The sequence below is a fragment of the Pieris rapae genome, chromosome 24, assembly GCF_905147795.1.
Source record: "Pieris rapae chromosome 24, ilPieRapa1.1, whole genome shotgun sequence".
Taxonomy (NCBI): domain Eukaryota; kingdom Metazoa; phylum Arthropoda; class Insecta; order Lepidoptera; family Pieridae; genus Pieris; species Pieris rapae.
The window spans coordinates 889626-911888 of record NC_059532.1 but is presented as its reverse complement, the minus strand read 5'-3'; the positions used below and the strand labels follow the sequence as shown (position 1 = coordinate 911888).

At 37.7% G+C, this 22263-nt stretch overlaps 1 protein-coding gene and 1 long non-coding RNA gene across 2 annotated transcripts in view; one reads left to right on the top strand and one right to left on the bottom strand.

The window, feature by feature from the left end:
* Positions 1–22263, top strand: part of LOC111000740 (unextended protein) — a 33395-nt gene that overhangs the window by 4314 nt on the left and 6818 nt on the right. Inside the window, exons 2-11 of the mRNA XM_045633820.1 lie at positions 7130–7514; positions 8285–8833; positions 9547–9663; positions 10569–10740; positions 11161–11352; positions 11489–11632; positions 12143–12280; positions 20795–20937; positions 21433–21559; positions 21983–22112. Coding sequence (XP_045489776.1) covers positions 7130–7514; positions 8285–8833; positions 9547–9663; positions 10569–10740; positions 11161–11352; positions 11489–11632; positions 12143–12280; positions 20795–20937; positions 21433–21559; positions 21983–22112 — 2097 coding nt within the window. The remainder of the gene's footprint in view (positions 1–7129; positions 7515–8284; positions 8834–9546; positions 9664–10568; positions 10741–11160; positions 11353–11488; positions 11633–12142; positions 12281–20794; positions 20938–21432; positions 21560–21982; positions 22113–22263) is intronic.
* On the bottom strand, positions 13251–20606 carry LOC123690382. Its single transcript, XR_006751056.1, has 3 exons — positions 20056–20606; positions 18475–18773; positions 13251–13275 (listed from the first exon to the last, which is right to left on the bottom strand). It is a non-coding gene; the product is annotated as an uncharacterized LOC123690382 (long non-coding RNA).

The window sequence follows — 22263 nt, the reverse complement described above, 5'->3', positions numbered from 1 at the left end:
TTCCAGGCAACCCTGGTAAGGGAAGAAATTAAAATAGTGCGTGCGTATACATGTCAGAATTGAATCTTTAATGAATTATTACTAAGATAATAGCCCCAATAGATGATCATGTACCAGTATATAATCACTCCATTGTATTTGTATACGAGTATGTATATTCACACATAAAGTTCTAATATGTACTAAACGAATACATCAACCAATAGCGTGTATTTTTCTCGATCTCCCTTTCTCACTCTCACAATCGCTCTCTCCCTTTTCTTCGACAAAAACGCTGCACATCTTTGTGACGTTCCGCAAAAAATTAACCCTCATACGCCTAAAGAAGTTTCACTTCAAAAATTTGTTGGATTAATAATTACGAATCAGAAAATATAATATATCCTTTGGGGCTTTTACCGTAATTATTAATTTACAAAGTAGTTTCACTTCTGACATGTGTGTTTAAAATATATATAGGTATGTTATTCCAGACAAAGATTTTAAGATATTTTCTAGGTCATGTAATAATAGTCGTCTGAAAGTGAAATTAGTGCTAAATGATTTACGTTTTGGCGATGTGCCAGAAAAGTGAGAGCGTGCTATCTGCGGTTAATCACAATATAAGTTTTATATATGTTATATTTTGAAATGAGGACATATATAAAATTATGTTATTGAAAGGAGAACGTGGAACACTGAGATGACTTTAGAAGGCGTCCGACATATATGCATTTATTAATTAGTTACATAAATTACAAAAATCCGCCACACATAAATAGGCATGCAAATGTCATCTTATATTTTATTTATTGAGCTTACGACATCATACATAATTCTAAGTCTATATAATATTTTACAAAATCTTACATCTAAAATGTATGACAAGAATGGTGAATAAGTTTAAAAAAAAATACACCAAGCCAATTTAGAAAATAATCACAGAATAAATTAAAAACAATTGTTAAAAGTAAATTAATCAATCTTTCAATTTGACAATAATTGATTGATTAATTGATTGCAAAAGTTCAAATAATTTGTATGACTCAAAACCTGGCGATTAATAAAAGTGGCGGAGAGTTTATAATTCTTGTCCGCTCTACGCCCTTGACTTGCGAACTAGTTAATGTATATTTGGAATCAATTTAACATATTTTCTGTTGACGTTCATTGTACTTGTGTTCCAAGTGTACTTGTTTATCTATGAATGAAGTTATTTTGAGTTTGATTTAGCACTCAACTCATTAGTACTCTTTGTATTCAATACATCATTATGGGTCGTTCAGGTATTACGTAAGCCGATATACTGCACCCCCCCCCCTCACTTTCCTCTCCTCAGCAAAAGTAAGCATAGCTCTCAAAAATAATAGTACATATTTAAACGAGTTCATTTTTTTGTAGGAATCCTGGAAAATGCATTTCGTTTTCAAATGTAGACATACATACAAACAAACATATAACATACACAAATTCCAGATTGTTCGGATAATTTAAGGATGATTCCGTAACAATTCGACTTGGAGTCCTTCAAGAATGGAGTGTACCGATTCTAAAAAGGCAGGCAACGCACGCGCTGTCCTCTGGCATTGAGTGTCCATGGGCGGCGGTATCAACATCAGGTTTAACATCAGGTGAACCTCCTTGCCCGTTTGCCCCATGTTCTATAAAAAATAAATAATAATAATAATAAATGTAACATGTTATACTGTCGTAGTCAAACGTCATGGTCTGGTTTAAATCATTTTTGGTAGAGAATTTTATTTTATATAAACATAAATTAATGTATAATTAGTAACTTTTACTGCGCTGTAAAAGTGAAACAAAAGCACCATTAATTATCTGAATTTATGGCAGCATTTATTATCTGTATTTTTTATTACACGATGGTCTGTGTGGCGCCATTTTTATTTACATCACTGCGTCTCGTTTCTGAATATTTTTGACGTTGCTTTACGCGCCTTTTTTTTCATGTCCCTACCACGGTTGATAGAGATTCGAAGCCATTTATAACAAAAATATATAATAACGATAACAATGATAGTAATAATCCTATTACGATGAATGAAATTCTGTAATCTTAGTAGTAATAAGGTAAAATGAAATAATTGTATTATTTGTATTCATGTCTATGATAATAAAAGCCTTTTTTAAACTATCTTCATTCAACCAATTTTTGTAAAGTCTTACGTGTACACTAGTACGCGAACACATTTTTGATAAGTGATTTCGCCCATGGACACTCATTGTCTAGAGGGCGAGACTGCGGTCTTTTAAATTGGTACTCCCCTTCGGAATCGAATTGATTCGGAAATACTTTAGTGCGATTGTTGATTGGGGCCTTGTTGATCCAGTCGAAACGACGCTTCCGATCTGGTAAACCCTGGTACGTATCACTTGACGTGTGATAATAATTTGGACCGCATGTGTCATCCGTGGCGGTTGTAACACAACTTGATAACGCCCAATTAACGCTTGATTGATATCAATTTGTGTTTGGTATTCTTATTGTCAAATACACACTGTTTGCTTACGCGCCCGTATTTTCTTCTCTCCAGTGAGTATAACGACCGATGGCATGTTATGTTTGTAAGGAGCTGCAACCATTACACAAATAAATTTGCAAGACACCTCTGAAACAGACTGTATGGAGTCCTTACTATCCTTTAATGTACCCAACAATATTTGTATTAGGGATAGTGGGGTATAACTTATGATTTGCTTTTTTATAAGAGTACCGAGAGTTTTTAACGCCGGCTTTTTCTCTCGGCCTACACCCTCTGCCTTCTTTGTCGATGAGTAGGGATGCCTACAGGTTCGAATTGATTGACGTGGAATAAGTGATACCTAGATGATCTTATGTTTCAAAATAAACGTATTTTATTTTTATTTATTTTATTTAACAAATTGGAAACAGACGGGACTTACAGTTGACCTACTGAAAGTCTTGATAGTGTGTACTCCAGAAACCGGGCTTCTTAGTACCCTATAATTCATATTTATTACTAATTGGTAGGAAAAACTAGTATTTGTTGCGTTTCAAGACTGTCAGATAGCGCTATTCGTCATGAAACGCGAAGTATCTTATTCGGAACTTTTATCTTTCGCATAATTTATGTGTTGCATAGCTATTTGGTACTTTATCCATACATTGTGAAACAGGCCCTAAATGTGTTTCGTTGATTTCCCAGTTATTCCTTATTTAAAAGTACATATAATTGAACAATTACATTTTTCATTGAAAATTGGAAACTTTGGTTAGATAGGTTCGCCAAGCGAATAAACAAAATAAAACATTTAAATGAAAAAGAGTGGCTGAAAATGTCTACCGATACGTTTTTCATCACATTTAATAATGAAAATATTTTTGCGAAATTGTGAATGTGAAATGTGACAATATTGACGTCATGACATTTTCGCAATGTCTCTTAAAATAATTGTGACGTCATTTGACAAAGCGCCAACAACGGCTAGACGGCGTTTGTGCGCCGGCGCAGATGATTTCATTTCAGGATTAAGAGACACTAACTTCAAATACACTTAAATAAATAAATAAATAAAATAAATAAAAAAGCCTTTTTATTTCCTACAAATATAACTTTTTACATTGGCCCATCTCCAAACGCTTACTTATCTAATTAAAATTAATACCATCTTATTTTTATTTATCTTCTATATTATTTACCTATAACTATTTTATGTATTGTTATTAATATACTACTTATATAATATTTGCCACTATATATATTATTTAAGTATACTAAAATCTAACCAAGCTAGCTAATAATACAATAAAATAATGTAATAGTAAATATTATCTAGTAGTAAATATGATATATATAGTAGCAAATACACTTATCCTCAATTAATGCATCTATTTTGATGGATTTGTGATTATTGAATTTGTTCAGTGTTGATTCTCTCATTTCACTTGGGAGTTTGTTTCCATGTAAGGAGTGGTTTATCTGGAGTGTGGTTGATCTTACACTCAAATTAGTTCTGTTTCGAGTATTATACTGGTGAAAGTTATTTTAAAATCGCATATATTTTTAATAAACAACAAGGCTTCAAGAATATATTGACTAGATAGTGTCATTATATTTAATTCTTTAAATTTATTCTGTACCGACTCCCTTGGGGAATTTATAATTTATTATTATTACCCTCTGGCATTGAGTGTCCATGGGCGGGCGGTATTATGGCGATATTGGATATGCGGATCCTACTGCCCGTTTGCCCACTGTTCTATATAAAAAAATATTAATCGTAACTCGTAAGCCTAGATTGTCATGCTCCATGATGTTTTAGTGAAGTATTTTAACAAAAGTGCGTGCGTACAAAGTGCTCATGTCAGAAGTGTAACTTTGTAAATTAATTATTACTAAGGTAAAAGCCCCAGTAGATGATCATGTACCAGTATATGATCACTCCATGTATTTGTATATCAATATTCACACTGTTTACACACTGTATACGTGCTAATGATAATATTTAAATAAACTAGTGACCCGCCCCAGCTTCTCACGGGTGCAATGCTGATGAAATGCAGGTTTTTATTATGTATTGTTATTTCCGTCGCTGGAAAGCTCCGATAATATACGCGTTCGATCGCTGCTAAAGAAGCTGTAATGGGCTATATAGATCTATATTCAATGAACAATGTATTCAAGGTATTTAATTGGTTAATACTGTATTGGTTAAAATCGCTTCGAAAATTAGCCATTATTTGTCGTAAAAATTAAATGACAAAAAAAAGTTATTGTGAGTTATCCATAAGAGATATACATATACCATCACGGACTTTTCTGTAGACCTTTTCAATGTGTACAATTCTTAGTGCATTATTTTGATAAAACTCGTAGGGTTCAGCCTGCGTTTGCAATGTAAGCGGAAAAAATGTAATTATTTACGACATCACATTAGAAACCTCGAAAATAACAGTACTTCTCCACTATTTAATGGATATTATTATACATATAAACTTATAACTTCTTGAATCACTCTAACTATTAGAAGAAACCGCATCAAAATCCGTTGCGTAGTTTCAAAGATTTAAGTATACAAAGGGACATAGGGACAGAGAAAGCGACTTTGTTTTATACTATTTAGTGATAAAATCTGCGTTTACTGCACAAGACTAAGTAAATATGTTACCCTCATGCGCCTAAAGAAGTTTCACTTTAAAAGATTCGTTCCAATTAGAAGTCGTAAAATGGCGACGGCTAGCGTGTTTGGAGGCATGACCTCATCTTTTTAAATGAATGGACATCGCGTGACTACGGTGTATCGTATTTGCTGATTTCAATATTAAATTTGTTTAGTTCTTAATAATAATAATTTATTTATTGCAAGAATAGGGTACAAACAATGTGTATGTAAATGAAAATATTACATTAAAAATTGTACGCACATACAAATCTTATTAGAATATAAGTTTGCAAGGGAAATAGTTAAACAAGCAACCACAGAATGTATGTGTGTGTATATGTATGTTAGAAGTTATACTTCTTTGGCGTAGCATGATAAAAATCTTTTCAAAATACTAACAATAGAAAAAAGATATTTAGTATATTGAATGTTTATTTAAATATCACAAGAAAACTAAAATGTAGTTAAGTAACTTCAGGGTGTCGTTTTTTTGTGACGGGGTGTGCGCGCGCATCGTAAAAATTTACTTACATATTTTTCTGTAACGCGTCAAAAGTAGTATAACTTCAAAATAATCTTAGACTTGTAAAATACGATAATATTATTTTCGTTGTGAAGTTGATATTTCTTTACCTTGCATATCACTAGCGTACTTCTTAAATATAGCATATTTTTATTTTTACTAACATAGCAATTAACACCCATTTATTCAAAACTACATATCGCTTAATGCCAGTTCTTCTCTTCCGTTCTACGTCCTTGATTTGAGAACTGGCAGTAAATGTAAAATTAGAATCATTTAATGCATATTTCTTTTTTGACTATCATCATTTCGTTTCACAAGGCATTTTCCTTTGCGAACTAGCGAACTGTGGAATTGACTTCCGGTGGGGGTCTTCCCTGGGAGATACGACCTCCAACTGTTCAAAATTCGAGCGTACTTCTCCATCAAAGGCCGGCAACTCACCCACTAAAAATAAGTGTCTATGGGCTGCGATGGCTTGCCCCCCCCCCCCTATTATGTAAAAAAAAATTAATTACATATTTAATTTCAGCTTTATTGCTTAGTACTGTAATAGTGTATGAAGTTCTGTTAATATAAAACATATAATGTTTGCTATGCCTATTAGTTATTTAAATGTCAATCGATGAAGTATCTACTGAGTAACTTTGACCTATTTATTGAAGTGTAGATATACTAGACTGATATTGCATATGTGTACTCATAAAGTGGGTCGAGTAATTACGAGTCTGCTCGGCTCTATGAATGATAACAAAATATATATTTTTTTTAAATATAAGTTACATGTCATTAAATTTGAACCTGTAGGCATCCCTCATCGGCAAAGAAGACAGAGGGTGTAGGCCGAGAGAAAAACCCGGCGTAAAAAACTCGGTACTCTTTTAAAAAAGCAAAGTATCAAACAACACTTATCTTCAAAGAAGTATACATAGCAAATTAATTAGTAGTAGCCTAGCTCTAGTCCCCAGGCCCTTTTATCAACTAGATAATCGCTAACTTTATAGTTTTTTTTTTCTTCTTTAAAAAAGGCTCATCTGATACTAAGTGATAGACACTCAAATTGCAAGAGGGTAGCCGGCCTTTGAGGATTTGGTACGCTCTTGAAGAACCCTAAGTTGAATTGGTTCGAAAATACTTCGGTGGGCAGCTGGTTCCACGTATTGGTGGAACGACGAACGTCAATAAGGGTGGGATTTCTATGATAATTTCTATAGGCAGGTAGGTTTTTTGGGGATTAAGACTAGTTCATGGGCGTTTTTAACACAGCACCACCAGTATATGGAAGCAGCTACCCACCAATTTGATAAGGCTCCTTCAAGAGCGTAGCTATTCTTAAAAAAAGATGCATGCATGCAGATGGACATTTCGCAGCCTTCTGGTATCACTTAAAAACAGAAAAACCTGTTGAAGTGTTAATTATACCCAATATAAGTATCCAGTAGAATATAATATTTGATTGGCTACATAACAATCTGTTCATAGGTCGCAAGAGAATGAAATCGCACCAGAAGACTTAAAAGAAACAGATGCCAAATATACCAATGATCTCAATAACCCTGATCTCGAAGACACAATCGATTTAAACGAAGACAAAAGAGAGAAACGTCAAGCCAACGCCACTGTGCCAGATGAGGAAGAGAAGCCAGACAAAACAAAAGCAGTTATCAAACTGCTTGGTCTGCGAGTGGATGAATCTGAGAAGGAACCGAAAATTATTGATGGCGTTATACCAAGTGTGTTGAGTGAAAAGGAATTTGTCTTAAGGCTGTTTGGTGAAGGTTTTACAGAGGATACGACGATCGTGTTCACCAGTCACCCGCAGGAGTATGGAACGAGCTGCCATTTCCAATATGGTACTTATTATAAGGTAAATAAGATTTCATAATAGCAATTATAAATATTTTACTTGCAACGTGTAAAGGTGTATCAAAGGCATTTGTCATGTCAGAAAAAGATATTAATGTATTCATAGTACTGCTTATAATAAGGTAAATATGATTTCATTGTAGCAGTTCTAATTTATTTACTTGCAACTTGTTAAGGTGTATCAAAGGCCTATGTCATGTCAGAAAAAATATATTAATGTATTCTTAGTACTGCTTATTATAAAGTAAATAAGATTTCATGATAGCAATTCTAAATCTTTTACTTGCAACGTGTTAAGGTGTATCAAAGGCCTATGTCATGTCAGAAAATTTATATTAATGTATTCTTAGTACTGCTTATTATAAAGTAAATCATATTTTCATGATAGCAATTATAAATCTTTTCACTCATTCACATTCACTCCCTCCCTACAGGCGTGAATTTGAATTTCAGTTTTTTCTAAAAGACTTACTGCATTTCCAGAACCATTTTCTAGATAAAATCTTAATATAAAAATTATGTTTGTACGGTAGAGGGGCATAATAATTTAAGAAAGGCTTAAATGTGGCTTGACATAAAAACGTATGCAAAACATATTTTTGTGAGTCATAATATGAAAAAGGGTTTCTTATTGAGTCTTGAATCAGAAGTCAGAAGATATACATTCTTTTATTATGTTAGCAAGTGTTTTAATAATATTGATAACTTTTATTTGTGCTTGTAATAATAATAAAAATATAGTTATTTTAATGTAAGTAATAAATTCCCCAGACCTCAAAGCTGGAAGGCGACTCGGCAATCTTCAAATTGAAGGTACCAGAACCAGAACAGGACTTAACCTTTTACATCTGCGCTTCCAACAATGCAACAGATGAGACAGCGGATTTCATTCATCAGGGCAAGGAACCCTGGAAGATCCTGGGTATCCACAACAAGTTGCTTCCGTTATGGGCTTCCCTCGTCCTCATAGTTATTCTACTGGTCCTGGCGTCTCTCTTCTCTGGCCTCAACCTCGGTCTCATGGCCTTGGACCGTACAGAACTCCGTATCATTGCCAATACGGGTACGGAGAAGGAGAGGAAGTACGCAAGAGCGATTATGCCGGTCCGTGCGCACGGGAATTATCTTCTGTGTACGATTTTGTTGAGTAATGTCGCCGTGAACAGTACATTTACGGTGATTTTGGATGATCTGACCTCTGGCTTGGTTGCTGTCATTGGATCTACCCTCGCGATTGTGTTCATTGCTGAGATCACCCCGCAGGCGATTTGTGCTAGACACGGGCTGTTTGTCGGTGCTAAAAGTATATGGATAATGAAGGTAGGCACTAAAATAACCTGGTTCCAACCTGGTGGTTGGTTGGAAGTAAAATTAGGAACGTTTAATTCAGTACCTTTTTGTACTGGAGTCAGATTTAGCGGTAAATCTTAGATTAAGAAATTGGTTTGATTGGAATTAAGAGATTTTTTGGCCTCAGATATAATCAATAGGCCAGTAGGTGATCAGGCCCTTCTTACGTATTCCGTATACCTAAGCGATTGCGCACATATAAAGATTGGTGCACAGTCGTTAACCCCAGGCTAACACTGCTTTGATGAAACAGTTGTGTACATACAACAGTAAAGTAGTTAAATTAGAGAGTAAATTGATTGATTAATATCATAATTAAATATACATATTCAATCAAGTCGCTAAAGTGCCGTCAGACATTTAACGAGTTTACTAACGGCAACAAAACTAACCTGACATATCTTAACAGTCAATCAAAACACGCAATTTCCAAGCATTCAGCTATTCACGATCACACCAAAATAATCATGGTGGAGTCAGCCTTCTGGCAGTGTGAGTGACAACGGGTATCACTTAACATTTGTTTGCCTCCTTTTCTATAAAAGAAAATTTAGAGTCGAGACTTTAAAAAAAGCTAAGAGAGCGTTTTCAAGTATTATGTAACAATTTTGGAGGGGCATGAATCACCAAATATTGCTTGACGTAATGACGCTCGTTTCGTTAGTTCCATAATATTTTTTCAGATTGTAATGGGCATATGCGCACCGCTCGCATGGCCGACTAGCAAATTGCTAGATTACTTCTTGGGAGAGGAAATTGGTACACACTACAACAGGGAAAGACTAAAGGAACTTGTCAAGGTATTGTAAAAATATTATTACCATAATTAATTGGTCCTCTCGTTTTCCCTAGGTACAAGGAATCCGAGTTCTTAGAGAACACTTGATTGTTGACTTGACTTGACACTTGACATGAGATCCTGACCTCAAATCCCTGAACTATTAAGAAACTTGTTTCTTTTCAAGAGTTCGTGGAGAACACTTGAGTTGCTCATCACCAGGGCTTTGAGAAGATAATAGCTGATTAATTTAAGCTCAATAATGTTGTTGGTAAATCAGTGGCGCTACAACCTGGTAGCCTTTGGTCTGAACCTATTTCGGATCTGTTTCATGATAATTTGTCAGTGTACTAGGCAAGTAGGTGATCAGTCCCCGGTACCTGACACATGCGGTTGTATTTTTTGGCTCTGGGGCAAGCCGGTTTCTTCATGTTTTCCTTCTGAAATGATGAGATTGAAAGGCTATTGGTGCACAGCCGGGTTTCTACGACGTCATAGGAAGCCACTAGACCAGCACAGCTTTCACAGAAAAGAATAATAGAGAATAGTTAAATCAGGTATATTCCATAGGTAACAGTTTCATCAGAAGCAGTTCTGTTTCTAAGAATATTGATGAATCAAGTCACGTGACACAAAACTGTCACAGATAAGTCGAATAGATGACGTAACATGCTTGTAAACAATCGGCTTTCTAATCCTTATACTGTAGAGTTTAATTTCGTCGGAGACTGGACATTGATATACATGAAATATGTATGATAAGAATGACAAGTGACACATTAAAAATATGATGTCTGTTTACATGTTTACAAGCATGTGACGTCATATATTCGAATTATACGCCATCTTGCTTAGAGAAGTAAGTATTGGCCGGTTCTTGAAATCTGAGTTTTAAAGATAATTTGTATAGTGGAACCTATATTGCAGGTTACAAATCACGTGAACGATTTGGACAAGGAGGAAGTGAATATCATCTCTGGTGCTCTTGATCTTCGTAAGAAGACCGTGAGGGATGTCATGACCAAACTGAAAGACTGTTTTATGCTGCCAATCAATTCCATACTGGACTTTGAGACCATGACCGAGATTGTCAAGTCAGGTAAGCTACAATCACTGATGACGTCATAAATTAAAACGCGGTATCAAAGTATTTCCAGTTAAGTATATGTATATATACCTATATTGATTGATTGAGATTGGCTTCCTGTCTTTCCAGCCCAATCAGGCCGAGCTAAGCTTGCCAAAACAGCCCGTGCTGAGCTGAGCCCTTAAGGCCAACAGCGAGATTCCATTCAAAAAAAAAAGATTGAGATTGGGTTAGATTTGTCGAGAGTCCTATCTTTTGAAGGAACTGGTTTTTCCATGGATGGGTGAAGATTAAGGGTTATAGGAACTTTAATGTCAGATCAAAGAGATATTTGGGGTGCCCTGTATAGGTAAACCAAAGATTTAAAGATTGTGGTCAAACGTCCAGTTCTTCATATCTTCTATCTCTAATGTTTAAATAATCTGTTTCCAGGCTACTCCCGTATCCCGGTATATGAAGGTCAACGCGGTAACATAGTGACGGTGCTCTTCATCAAGGACCTGGCCTTCGTGGATCCTGACGATAACACACCACTGCGGACCCTCTGCCAGTACTACCAGAACCCATGCAATTTCGTCTTCGAAGACGTCACATTGGACGTCATGCTGAAGCAGTTTAAAGAAGGTAAGGTTTGAGCATTTATGGTGATTTCTTGCAAGAGAACCATAAACTACAGAATACATAGAGTCAATAAAAGATTGACCAGTTCTTAAAACATCGCTTGGGCATGTCATATTAATTCGAATATGATGGTTTCCAGGTCACAAAGGTCATATGGCATTCGTGCAGCGAATTGAGGAAGGTGATGGTGATCCCGTGTATGAGACTGTGGGTCTCCTAACCCTGGAGGATGTCATAGAAGAGATGATACAGGCGGAGATAGTGGACGAGAGTGATGTCATCTGTAAGTTGGAGTAATTGGGCAAATTTTACACTGAGCGTTTTAAGGCAATTGCGCACACACTCGCACACACTCATATATACACCCTCACACACACTATAGGGGGAGGTCTTTTATTGTCTTATTTGGTGTTTAAGTTAACAGTTATTACATTTTTGCACATATTACACACACATTGTCTATGCTTGAAAACGAAATGAATTTTCGAGGATTCCTACAAAAAAATAATACGTTTATGTACTATTATTTTTTAGAGCTTTACTTTTGATGACTAGAAAGGGGGGGGGGATAAATTGTAATAAACCTGCATACGTAATAGTTGAAGGGTCCCTTATGAGCGAAGGCTCTTGGATGCATGACCTGATCTATCCATGGATAGATCAGGTGATCCCCTTCTGCCGTGCGAACCACGCGGATCTTTTGAGTGGATCTCTTCCACAGTAGAGGTTAAAAGTGAGATAAAGAATGAATTAAGTAGATACACTACTACATTTCTTAAAATTTCTTTTTCAGCTGACAACAGAACGAAGAAGCGCTTAACGAGACCGTTGAACAAGTTGCATGATATAGCCGCGTTTGCTGGACATCAGCACCAGAGGGTCCATGTCTCACCTCAGCTGATCCTGGCCACCTTCCAATTCCTTAGTACAAGTACGTATCCCCCCTTTTTCGTACGGTACTCGTACTCGTACGTAGGAATACATCGTGAGGAAACTTTAGTCCCAGGTATCATGCTGATCACATACTTGCCTATTCAGAAATACCGAAATCTGAGGCCCATATCCTTAAGCTATAGGAAGAATGTTGAATGATGATTGATGAAATGAATGGAAGTTTCTTGCCAGTTCTTCTTACCCGCTCTACGCCCTTAACTTGCGATGTCTGTGTAAATTTAGAATCACTTTAATTTTGGTGACCTATATGAATAAAGTTATTTTAAGTTTTAATATAAATTAATAAGTACCTGGATGGCCGCAGCTTTGCTCGGTATTTTTATTTTTTTATAAATTGTGTTTTTTAGAAGTTATATTTAAGTACGAATTACATACTAATAAAATGATGATATATGAATATAATTATCAAATAAAAATAATTATATTCGAATTAAGTTTTATTAAGTAAATTTGACTGACATCTTTAAACGAGCAATTCTATGTTTAAGTTGATAAAACACAAATAAAATGACATTTTCTAGAAATGATTCCTAGCTAAATCGATTTATCGCCCCCGAAACCCTCTGTATACTAGATTTCATGAAAATCATTGGAGCCGATCCCGAGATTCCAATTATATATATAGTTAGAAATTAACAAATAAAATTACTAAAAATAACCAAATTAAATTACACGAAATTAACCACAAATTTAACAACAATAGTAACGTCCTATATCTAGTGCGAGCGTCGAAGAAGTGCGCCCGACCATACAGCGCGCCGTGCTTATATAGCCTGAAAACCAGTTTAGTCCAGTATACCCCACTGCTACACGTCACTTGACTTTTTACAGCTTATTCGGCCTCTCCTGACGACGGTGCGTCCTCGCCCGTGTGATGATAGGCAGGTTGGCATGTTGAAACTTGACCTGCTGATGACTCTTGTATCACGTGCGGTGGTTGTGGTGAAGGACTATCGTCATCATCAGCGCCACCTAAAAATTACATCATTTTTGTTATTATAACGTTAAATTAACATAACTTCATCGAAAGTAAGAACGCATCCATTACTCTCGACACAACATTAGTTCATTTTTTTTTTACATAGCAAGAGCGACTCCATTGCTTTAACAGTAAGAGCGACTCCATTACTGTACATCACACTAAGCAAGAGCGACTCCATTGCTTTAACAGTAAGAGCGACTCCATTACTGTACATCACACTAAGCAAGAGCGACTCCATTGCTTTAACAGTAAGAGCGACTCCATTACTGTACATCACACTAAGCAAGAGCGACTCCATTGCTTTAACAGTAAGAGCGACTCCATTACTGTACATCACACTAAGCAAGAGCGACTCCATTGCTTTAACAGAAAGAGCGACTCCATTACTGTACATCACACTAAGCAAGAGCGACTCCATTGCTTTAACAGTAAGAGCGACTCCATTACTGTACATCACACTAAGCAAGAGCGACTCCATTGCTTTAACAGTAAGAGCGACTCCATTACTGTACATCACACTAAGCAAGAGCGACTCCATTGCTTTAACAGTAAGAGCGACTCCATTACTGTACATCACACTAAGAAAGAGCGACTCCATTGCTTTAACAGTAAGAGCGACTCCATTACTGTACATCACACTAAGCAAGAGCGACTCCATTGCTTTAACAGTAAGAGCGACTCCATTACTGTACATCACACTAAGCAAGAGCGACTCCATTGCTTTAACAGTAAGAGCGACTCCATTACTGTACATCACACTAAGCAAGAGCGACTCCATTGCTTTAACAGTAAGAGCGACTCCATTACTGTACATCACACTAAGCAAGAGCGACTCCATTGCTTTAACAGAAAGAGCGACTCCATTACTGTACATCACACTAAGCAAGAGCGACTCCATTGCTTTAACAGAAAGAGCGACTCCATTACTGTACATCACACTAAGCAAGAGCGACTCCATTGCTTTAACAGAAAGAGCGACTCCATTGCTATCAACAGTAAGAGTGACTCCATTACTGTACATCACACTAAGCAAGAGCGACTCCATTGCTTTAACAGTAAGAGCGACTCCATTACTGTACATCACACTAAGCAAGAGCGACTCCATTGCTTTAACAGTAAGAGCGACTCCATTACTGTACATCACACTAAGCAAGAGCGACTCCATTGCTTTAACAGAAAGAGCGACTCCATTACTGTACATCACACTAAGCAAGAGCGACTCCATTGCTTTAACAGAAAGAGCGACTCCATTGCTATCAACAGTAAGAGTGACTCCATTACTGTACATCACACTAAGCAAGAGCGACTCCATTGCTTTAACAGTAAGAGCGACTCCATTACTGTACATCACACTAAGCAAGAGCGACTCCATTGCTTTAACAGTAAGAGCGACTCCATTACTGTACATCACACTAAGCAAGAGCGACTCCATTGCTTTAACAGTAAGAGCGACTCCATTACTGTACATCACACTAAGAAAGAGCGACTCCATTGCTTTAACAGTAAGAGCGACTCCATTACTGTACATCACACTAAGCAAGAGCGACTCCATTGCTTTAACAGTAAGAGCGACTCCATTACTGTACATCACACTAAGCAAGAGCGACTCCATTGCTTTAACAGTAAGAGCGACTCCATTACTGTACATCACACTAAGCAAGAGCGACTCCATTGCTTTAACAGTAAGAGCGACTCCATTACTGTACATCACACTAAGCAAGAGCGACTCCATTGCTTTAACAGAAAGAGCGACTCCATTACTGTACATCACACTAAGCAAGAGCGACTCCATTGCTTTAACAGAAAGAGCGACTCCATTACTGTACATCACACTAAGCAAGAGCGACTCCATTGCTTTAACAGAAAGAGCGACTCCATTGCTATCAACAGTAAGAGTGACTCCATTACTGTACATCACACTAAGCAAGAGCGACTCCATTGCTTTAACAGTAAGAGCGACTCCATTACTGTACATCACACTAAGCAAGAGCGACTCCATTGCTTTAACAGTAAGAGCGACTCCATTACTGTACATCACACTAAGCAAGAGCGACTCCATTGCTTTAACAGAAAGAGCGACTCCATTACTGTACATCACACTAAGCAAGAGCGACTCCATTGCTTTAACAGAAAGAGCGACTCCATTGCTATCAACAGTAAGAGTGACTCCATTACTGTACATCACACTAAGCAAGAGCGACTCCATTGCTTTAACAGTAAGAGCGACTCCATTACTGTACATCACACTAAGCAAGAGCGACTCCATTGCTTTAACAGTAAGAGCGACTCCATTACTGTACATCACACTAAGCAAGAGCGACTCCATTGCTTTAACAGTAAGAGCGACTCCATTACTGTACATCACACTAAGAAAGAGCGACTCCATTGCTTTAACAGTAAGAGCGACTCCATTACTGTACATCACACTAAGCAAGAGCGACTCCATTGCTTTAACAGTAAGAGCGACTCCATTACTGTACATCACACTAAGCAAGAGCGACTCCATTGCTTTAACAGTAAGAGCGACTCCATTACTGTACATCACACTAAGAAAGAGCGACTCCATTGCTTTAACAGTAAGAGCGACTCCATTACTGTACATCACACTAAGCAAGAGCGACTCCATTGCTTTAACAGAAAGAGCGACTCCATTACTGTACATCACACTAAGCAAGAGCGACTCCATTGCTTTAACAGTAAGAGCGACTCCATTACTGTACATCACACTAAGCAAGAGCGACTCCATTGCTTTAACAGTAAGAGCGACTCCATTACTGTACATCACACTAAGAAAGAGCGACTCCATTGCTTTAACAGTAAGAGCGACTCCATTACTGTACATCACACTAAGCAAGAGCGACTCCATTGCTTTAACAGTAAGAGCGACTCCATTACTGTACATCACACTAAGCAAGAGCGACTCCATTGCTTTAACAGTAAGAGCGACTCCATTACTGTACATCACACTAAGCAAGAGCGACTCCATTGCTTTAACAGTAAGAGCGACTCCATTACTGTACATCACACTAAGCAAGAGCGACTCCATTGCTTTAACAGAAAGAGCGACTCCATTACTGTACATCACACTAAGCAAGAGCGACTCCATTGCTTTAACAGTAAGAGCGACTCCATTACTGTACATCACACTAAGCAAGAGCGACTCCATTGCTTTAACAGTAAGAGCGACTCCATTACTGTACATCACACTAAGCAAGAGCGACTCCATTGCTTTAACAGTAAGAGCGACTCCATTACTGTACATCACACTAAGAAAGAGCGACTCCATTGCTTTAACAGAAAGAGCGACTCCATTACTGTACATCACACTAAGCAAGAGCGACTCCATTGCTTTAACAGAAAGAGCGACTCCATTACTGTACATCACACTAAGCAAGAGCGACTCCATTGCTTTAACAGTAAGAGCGACTCCATTACTGTACATCACACTAAGAAAGAGCGACTCCATTGCTTTAACAGAAAGAGCGACTCCATTACTGTACATCACACTAAGCAAGAGCGACTCCATTGCTTTAACAGAAAGAGCGACTCCATTACTGTACATCACACTAAGCAAGAGCGACTCCATTGCTTTAACAGTAAGAGCGACTCCATTACTGTACATCACACTAAGCAAGAGCGACTCCATTGCTTTAACAGTAAGAGCGACTCCATTACTGTACATCACACTAAGAAAGAGCGACTCCATTGCTTTAACAGAAAGAGCGACTCCATTACTGTACATCACACTAAGCAAGAGCGACTCCATTGCTTTAACAGTAAGAGCGACTCCATTACTGTACATCACACTAAGCAAGAGCGACTCCATTGCTTTAACAGTAAGAGCGACTCCATTACTGTACATCACACTAAGAAAGAGCGACTCCATTGCTTTAACAGAAAGAGCGACTCCATTACTGTACATCACACTAAGCAAGAGCGACCCCATTGCTTTAACAGTAAGAGCGACTCCATTACTGTACATCACACTAAGCAAGAGCGACTCCATTGCTTTAACAGTAAGAGCGACTCCATTACTGTACATCACACTAAGAAAGAGCGACTCCATTGCTTTAACAGAAAGAGCGACTCCATTACTGTACATCACACTAAGCAAGAGCGACTCCATTGCTTTAACAGAAAGAGCGACTCCATTACTGTACATCACACTAAGCAAGAGCGACTCCATTGCTTTAACAGTAAGAGCGACTCCATTACTGTACATCACACTAAGCAAGAGCGACTCCATTGCTTTAACAGTAAGAGCGACTCCATTACTGTACATCACACTAAGCAAGAGCGACTCCATTGCTTTAACAGTAAGAGCGACTCCATTACTGTACATCACACTAAGAAAGAGCGACTCCATTGCTTTAACAGAAAGAGCGACTCCATTACTGTACATCACACTAAGCAAGAGCGACTCCATTGCTTTAACAGAAAGAGCGACTCCATTACTGTACATCACACTAAGCAAGAGCGACTCCATTGCTTTAACAGTAAGAGCGACTCCATTACTGTACATCACACTAAGAAAGAGCGACTCCATTGCTTTAACAGAAAGAGCGACTCCATTACTGTACATCACACTAAGCAAGAGCGACTCCATTGCTTTAACAGTAAGAGCGACTCCATTACTGTACATCACACTAAGCAAGAGCGACTCCATTGCTTTAACAGTAAGAGCGACTCCATTACTGTACATCACACTAAGCAAGAGCGACTCCATTGCTTTAACAGTAAGAGCGACTCCATTACTGTACATCACACTAAGCAAGAGCGACTCCATTGCTTTAACAGAAAGAGCGACTCCATTACTGTACATCACACTAAGCAAGAGCGACTCCATTGCTTTAACAGTAAGAGCGACTCCATTACTGTACATCACACTAAGCAAGAGCGACTCCATTGCTTTAACAGTAAGAGCGACTCCATTACTGTACATCACACTAAGCAAGAGCGACTCCATTGCTTTAACAGTAAGAGCGACTCCATTACTGTACATCACACTAAGCAAGAGCGACTCCATTGCTTTAACAGTAAGAGCGACTCCATTACTGTCACACAAGACTCCCGCAGGTCTTTACCAAAATAGGTACTACCTATATGATAAGCAGTCCTAATAAAATTACAGTTCTCACAAACATTTATCAACATACATAAGTTTTAAAAGGCAAGTAAAAATTACTTACTCTCAAAGAATGCGGCACACACATCAGGGGTCCATTCCCCGCGCCAGGGCAACATGTATTCCGCGGCAGCTTTACCATAAGAACCAGCGACTAATTTTAGTTCATATCTGTCCTGCGACAACGTCGCTAAAACCACATATTGTCCGCGCATACAGGAGTCTAGCTTACCAACAGCTTGGCACAAATGCAAAATCGCCGCCATTGAAATGCACACCCTTGCGAGTCAACCTCGCAAAGCACGATGTCTTCATATCTTGACCATTGCTAATGACTCGGCATAGATACTCGATCTCCGTAGTCTGAAAGTTACATTTTTTTTTTATTAATGAAAAAGTCTGCCTGGGTCCCTTACCCTTACCCCCATCTCTGACACATCATGTAATGTACCTAAACCCTCTTCTATTGTTTTACTAGGTAATAATACGTCATATACACAATTACAACACACAAGGGCTCTGCCTAATCTATGTAAAATCGTAACGTATTTACTCATAATGACCCTCAGGTGTTACGAATCTCGGGAGTGGTGTCGATTTTTTTATTTAATTTTATCTGGTGAAAGCCAGTAGACATATCAAGGTAAATATAATAGGTAGCTTTACCTAGCCAAACAATATGGTCCTCAATTAACGGAAGCGGGTATTTTAACTGTCTTTGAGTTTTAAGTTTAAAGTCGACACAAAGCCTATCTGAATCGCTTTTTTTCTTTACAAATCTCTATCTCTAATTATTTATTGATTTAACACATCTTTTATGATATCTCTAACGCGTAATTTTTCATCACACGACATTTTATAAGGGCGGTAAACTATAACTAATTTAGCCTACCGCTCGACTCGGAACGCTGTCGAACAAAACAGTCCTCCGTTTTATGTCCTACCTTCTTACAAAATGTGCAAATAATTTTGATATTAGAAAACTGCCTTTTTTCTAAACTTGAATTGTTTGTAGATTGAGTCTCTGGTGCGGTTTCATACTTAGTTTTTTTTAGGACACAAAATTTGTATATGACCAATTTCCCCAGATGAAAAACAGTTAATATTAGACTGAAAATTATCTCGTTTTCGGGAATTATCTCGCAAATTTGGCCTTTTAACGTGATTTTGTATTATAGAGCGCGGTTCTAGGGGCTTGGTATAAAATGAGAGGATTTTAACTAAGCCTACCGATGATAAATTAGCACTAGTCGCGGCGGCGCGAACTTGTGGGTCCTTAATACCCCAAATAACTACTGCGACAATTAACTCTTCACTCATTCCTCGTACAACACGCAATACGTGAGATAACTATCAGAGTCTGTTGTCATTAGGTACGTCGAATAAAATATTTGCTAAGTCGCTACGGAAAAAGCTATTTAAATTCTCTCAACTATGATCATTACTAAGCCACTCATTTAGCCACACTTCAGCATCCCCTTTCAAACAATATCCAATCAGAGATACACACTCACGGTCATCCCAATAATTAGACAACCGCGCAGTCTTCCTGCTCACACCATATATCGAAATATTTGAAAGACGGATCAAAATTAGAAATATAAATGGAGTTAGATCTTACCAGAATTGTGCTCAATGCACTTACTAGTTTGTCGGTCACCTGATTAAGTACCAGATCAGTGCTTGACTCGCATGCGCTGCTTGAACTTGGCACCGGAGCGTTCTCAGTACCATTGTGCGAACCGTCAGTACCAGGTGGTAACGAGTGTCACTTAAGGAAGAAAGCAGCAAATCCGATGGTGTTGCGCATGTCGGTGCAAAGGGCCGATCCCCTCGCGGTGGTGTTGCTGAGCACTGTTGTGGTGACACCACTGGTGGACATAGCTCAGTCGCTTGCGTCGGTTGACGGTTTAATATCGACTGTAACGTTTCTTCAAGCCCAGAGACAGGCACACCGTCATTTTTTTACGTGTTCACCGCCTACCCTCCATTATTTTTATTAAACGTATAACACTCGCGTTTCAAACTGACTAAAATAAAACCACGTGGGCGTTAATTTAAACTAATCAGAAATGAGAACGAATCCCACTTCTGAAGTTAGAAATTAACAAATAAAATTACTAAAAATAACCAAATTAAATTACACGAAATTAACCACAAATTTAACAACAATAGTAACGTCCTATATCTAGTGCGAGCGTCGAAGAAGTGCGCCCGACCATACAGCGCGCCGTGCTTATATAGCCTGAAAACCAGTTTAGTCCAGTATACCCCACTGCTACACGTCACTTGACTTTTTACAGCTTATTATATATATATATATATATATATATATATATATACAAGAATTGCTCGTTTAAAGATATAAGATATACACAAAATAGGTGTGGACCCGTTCCGTGCTGATATGATATCGGAGACTGTTCTGAGGAGACTGCTGAAGCAGGATGTCATACAGCACATCAAGTTGCGAGGAGATGAAGAGAAGAATGATCCGAAGAGATTTGTTTATCAGGAAGGGAAGCCGGTAAGAGATTTTTATAAGGGTTCTTTTGCTGTTGGGAATATGGAATAAAAAGCATAGACAATGGAGGAAGGCAGTATAGGCAATTGGGGCATCTAAAATGGGGGAGATACATGATCCCTTTTTAATAGAAAAAAGAGTAATTTGTGAAATTAAAAAGGGGCAGAGTAAAAAATAGCAATATTGAGCTTCGTGCAATTAAAGGGGTGGGGGGGGGGGGGGGGGGTTGTACAAGAAAAAAATATTAAATAAAAGGTGTAGGAAATAATACAGAACATAGGCACAAAAACTTAGAAAAAAGAGTATTATGTGAAATTAAAGAAAGGGAGTGTATAAAAAACAAGTAATATGGGAAATAAAAAGGGGAAGAGTAGAAAAAGCAATATAGAACATGGGGACAATCAAAAGATGGGCATATATAGAAAAAGAGACGAACGAATTAAAAAACGGGCCGAAATAGGTAGTAGTTTTTTTTTCTATTTAACCTATTGTTTCCAGTCGGATTACTTCGTGCTGATCCTGGAAGGTCGCGTGGAGGTGACAGTGGGCCGTGAGAACTTGGTCTTCGAAGCTGGTCCCTTCACCTACTTTGGTGTTCAGGCGCTCACGCAGAATGTTGGACTTGGTTCGTACACTTTTTGGTTATAAGATTCAATGTGTGCATTGAGTGGCATTTTTTTAAATTCCTTAAAATGGTATTAAGAACTTTAAATGGCTTGGTAAACCAAAATAATGTAAAAACATTACCGGGATTCTTTTAAGTTTTTACACTTTAATTCTTCAGTTCTTTTTAATTTTTTACACTTCAGTTCTTTTTCATTTCGTTTTTTTTCTAATTTCTTTACACTTTTTAATTCTTTGTATTTATTCCACTTAGCTTCTTTTTAATTTCTTTAAACTTCAGTTCTTTTAAATTTCTTTTCACTTTTTTATTCTTTGTATTTTTTACACTTAGCTTCTTTTTAATTTCGGTTATTTTTAATTTCTTTACACTTCAGTTCTTTTTAATTTTTTTACACAATTCGATTCTAACCTTTTCATTTTTCAGCTGAGTCTCCAGCGCCCTCTACACTCGGCTCGCTTCAAAACCTGAACATGGACTCCATGCTGCGTCACACTTTCGTACCAGACTACTCCGTTAAGGCCATCGTCGAGTTGTACTATTTAACCATTAAGAGGTAAGAAAAAGAATTTTCTTCGTGGCGTTGTTGCAGTGTTGGCCTAGAGAACCCCGCCCTATTTGCCCATTTGCCATTTGCCCAAAAATATTGTCAGGAAACCGGCTTGATGTGTCAGGCACAGAAGGCTGATCACCTACTTTCCTATCAG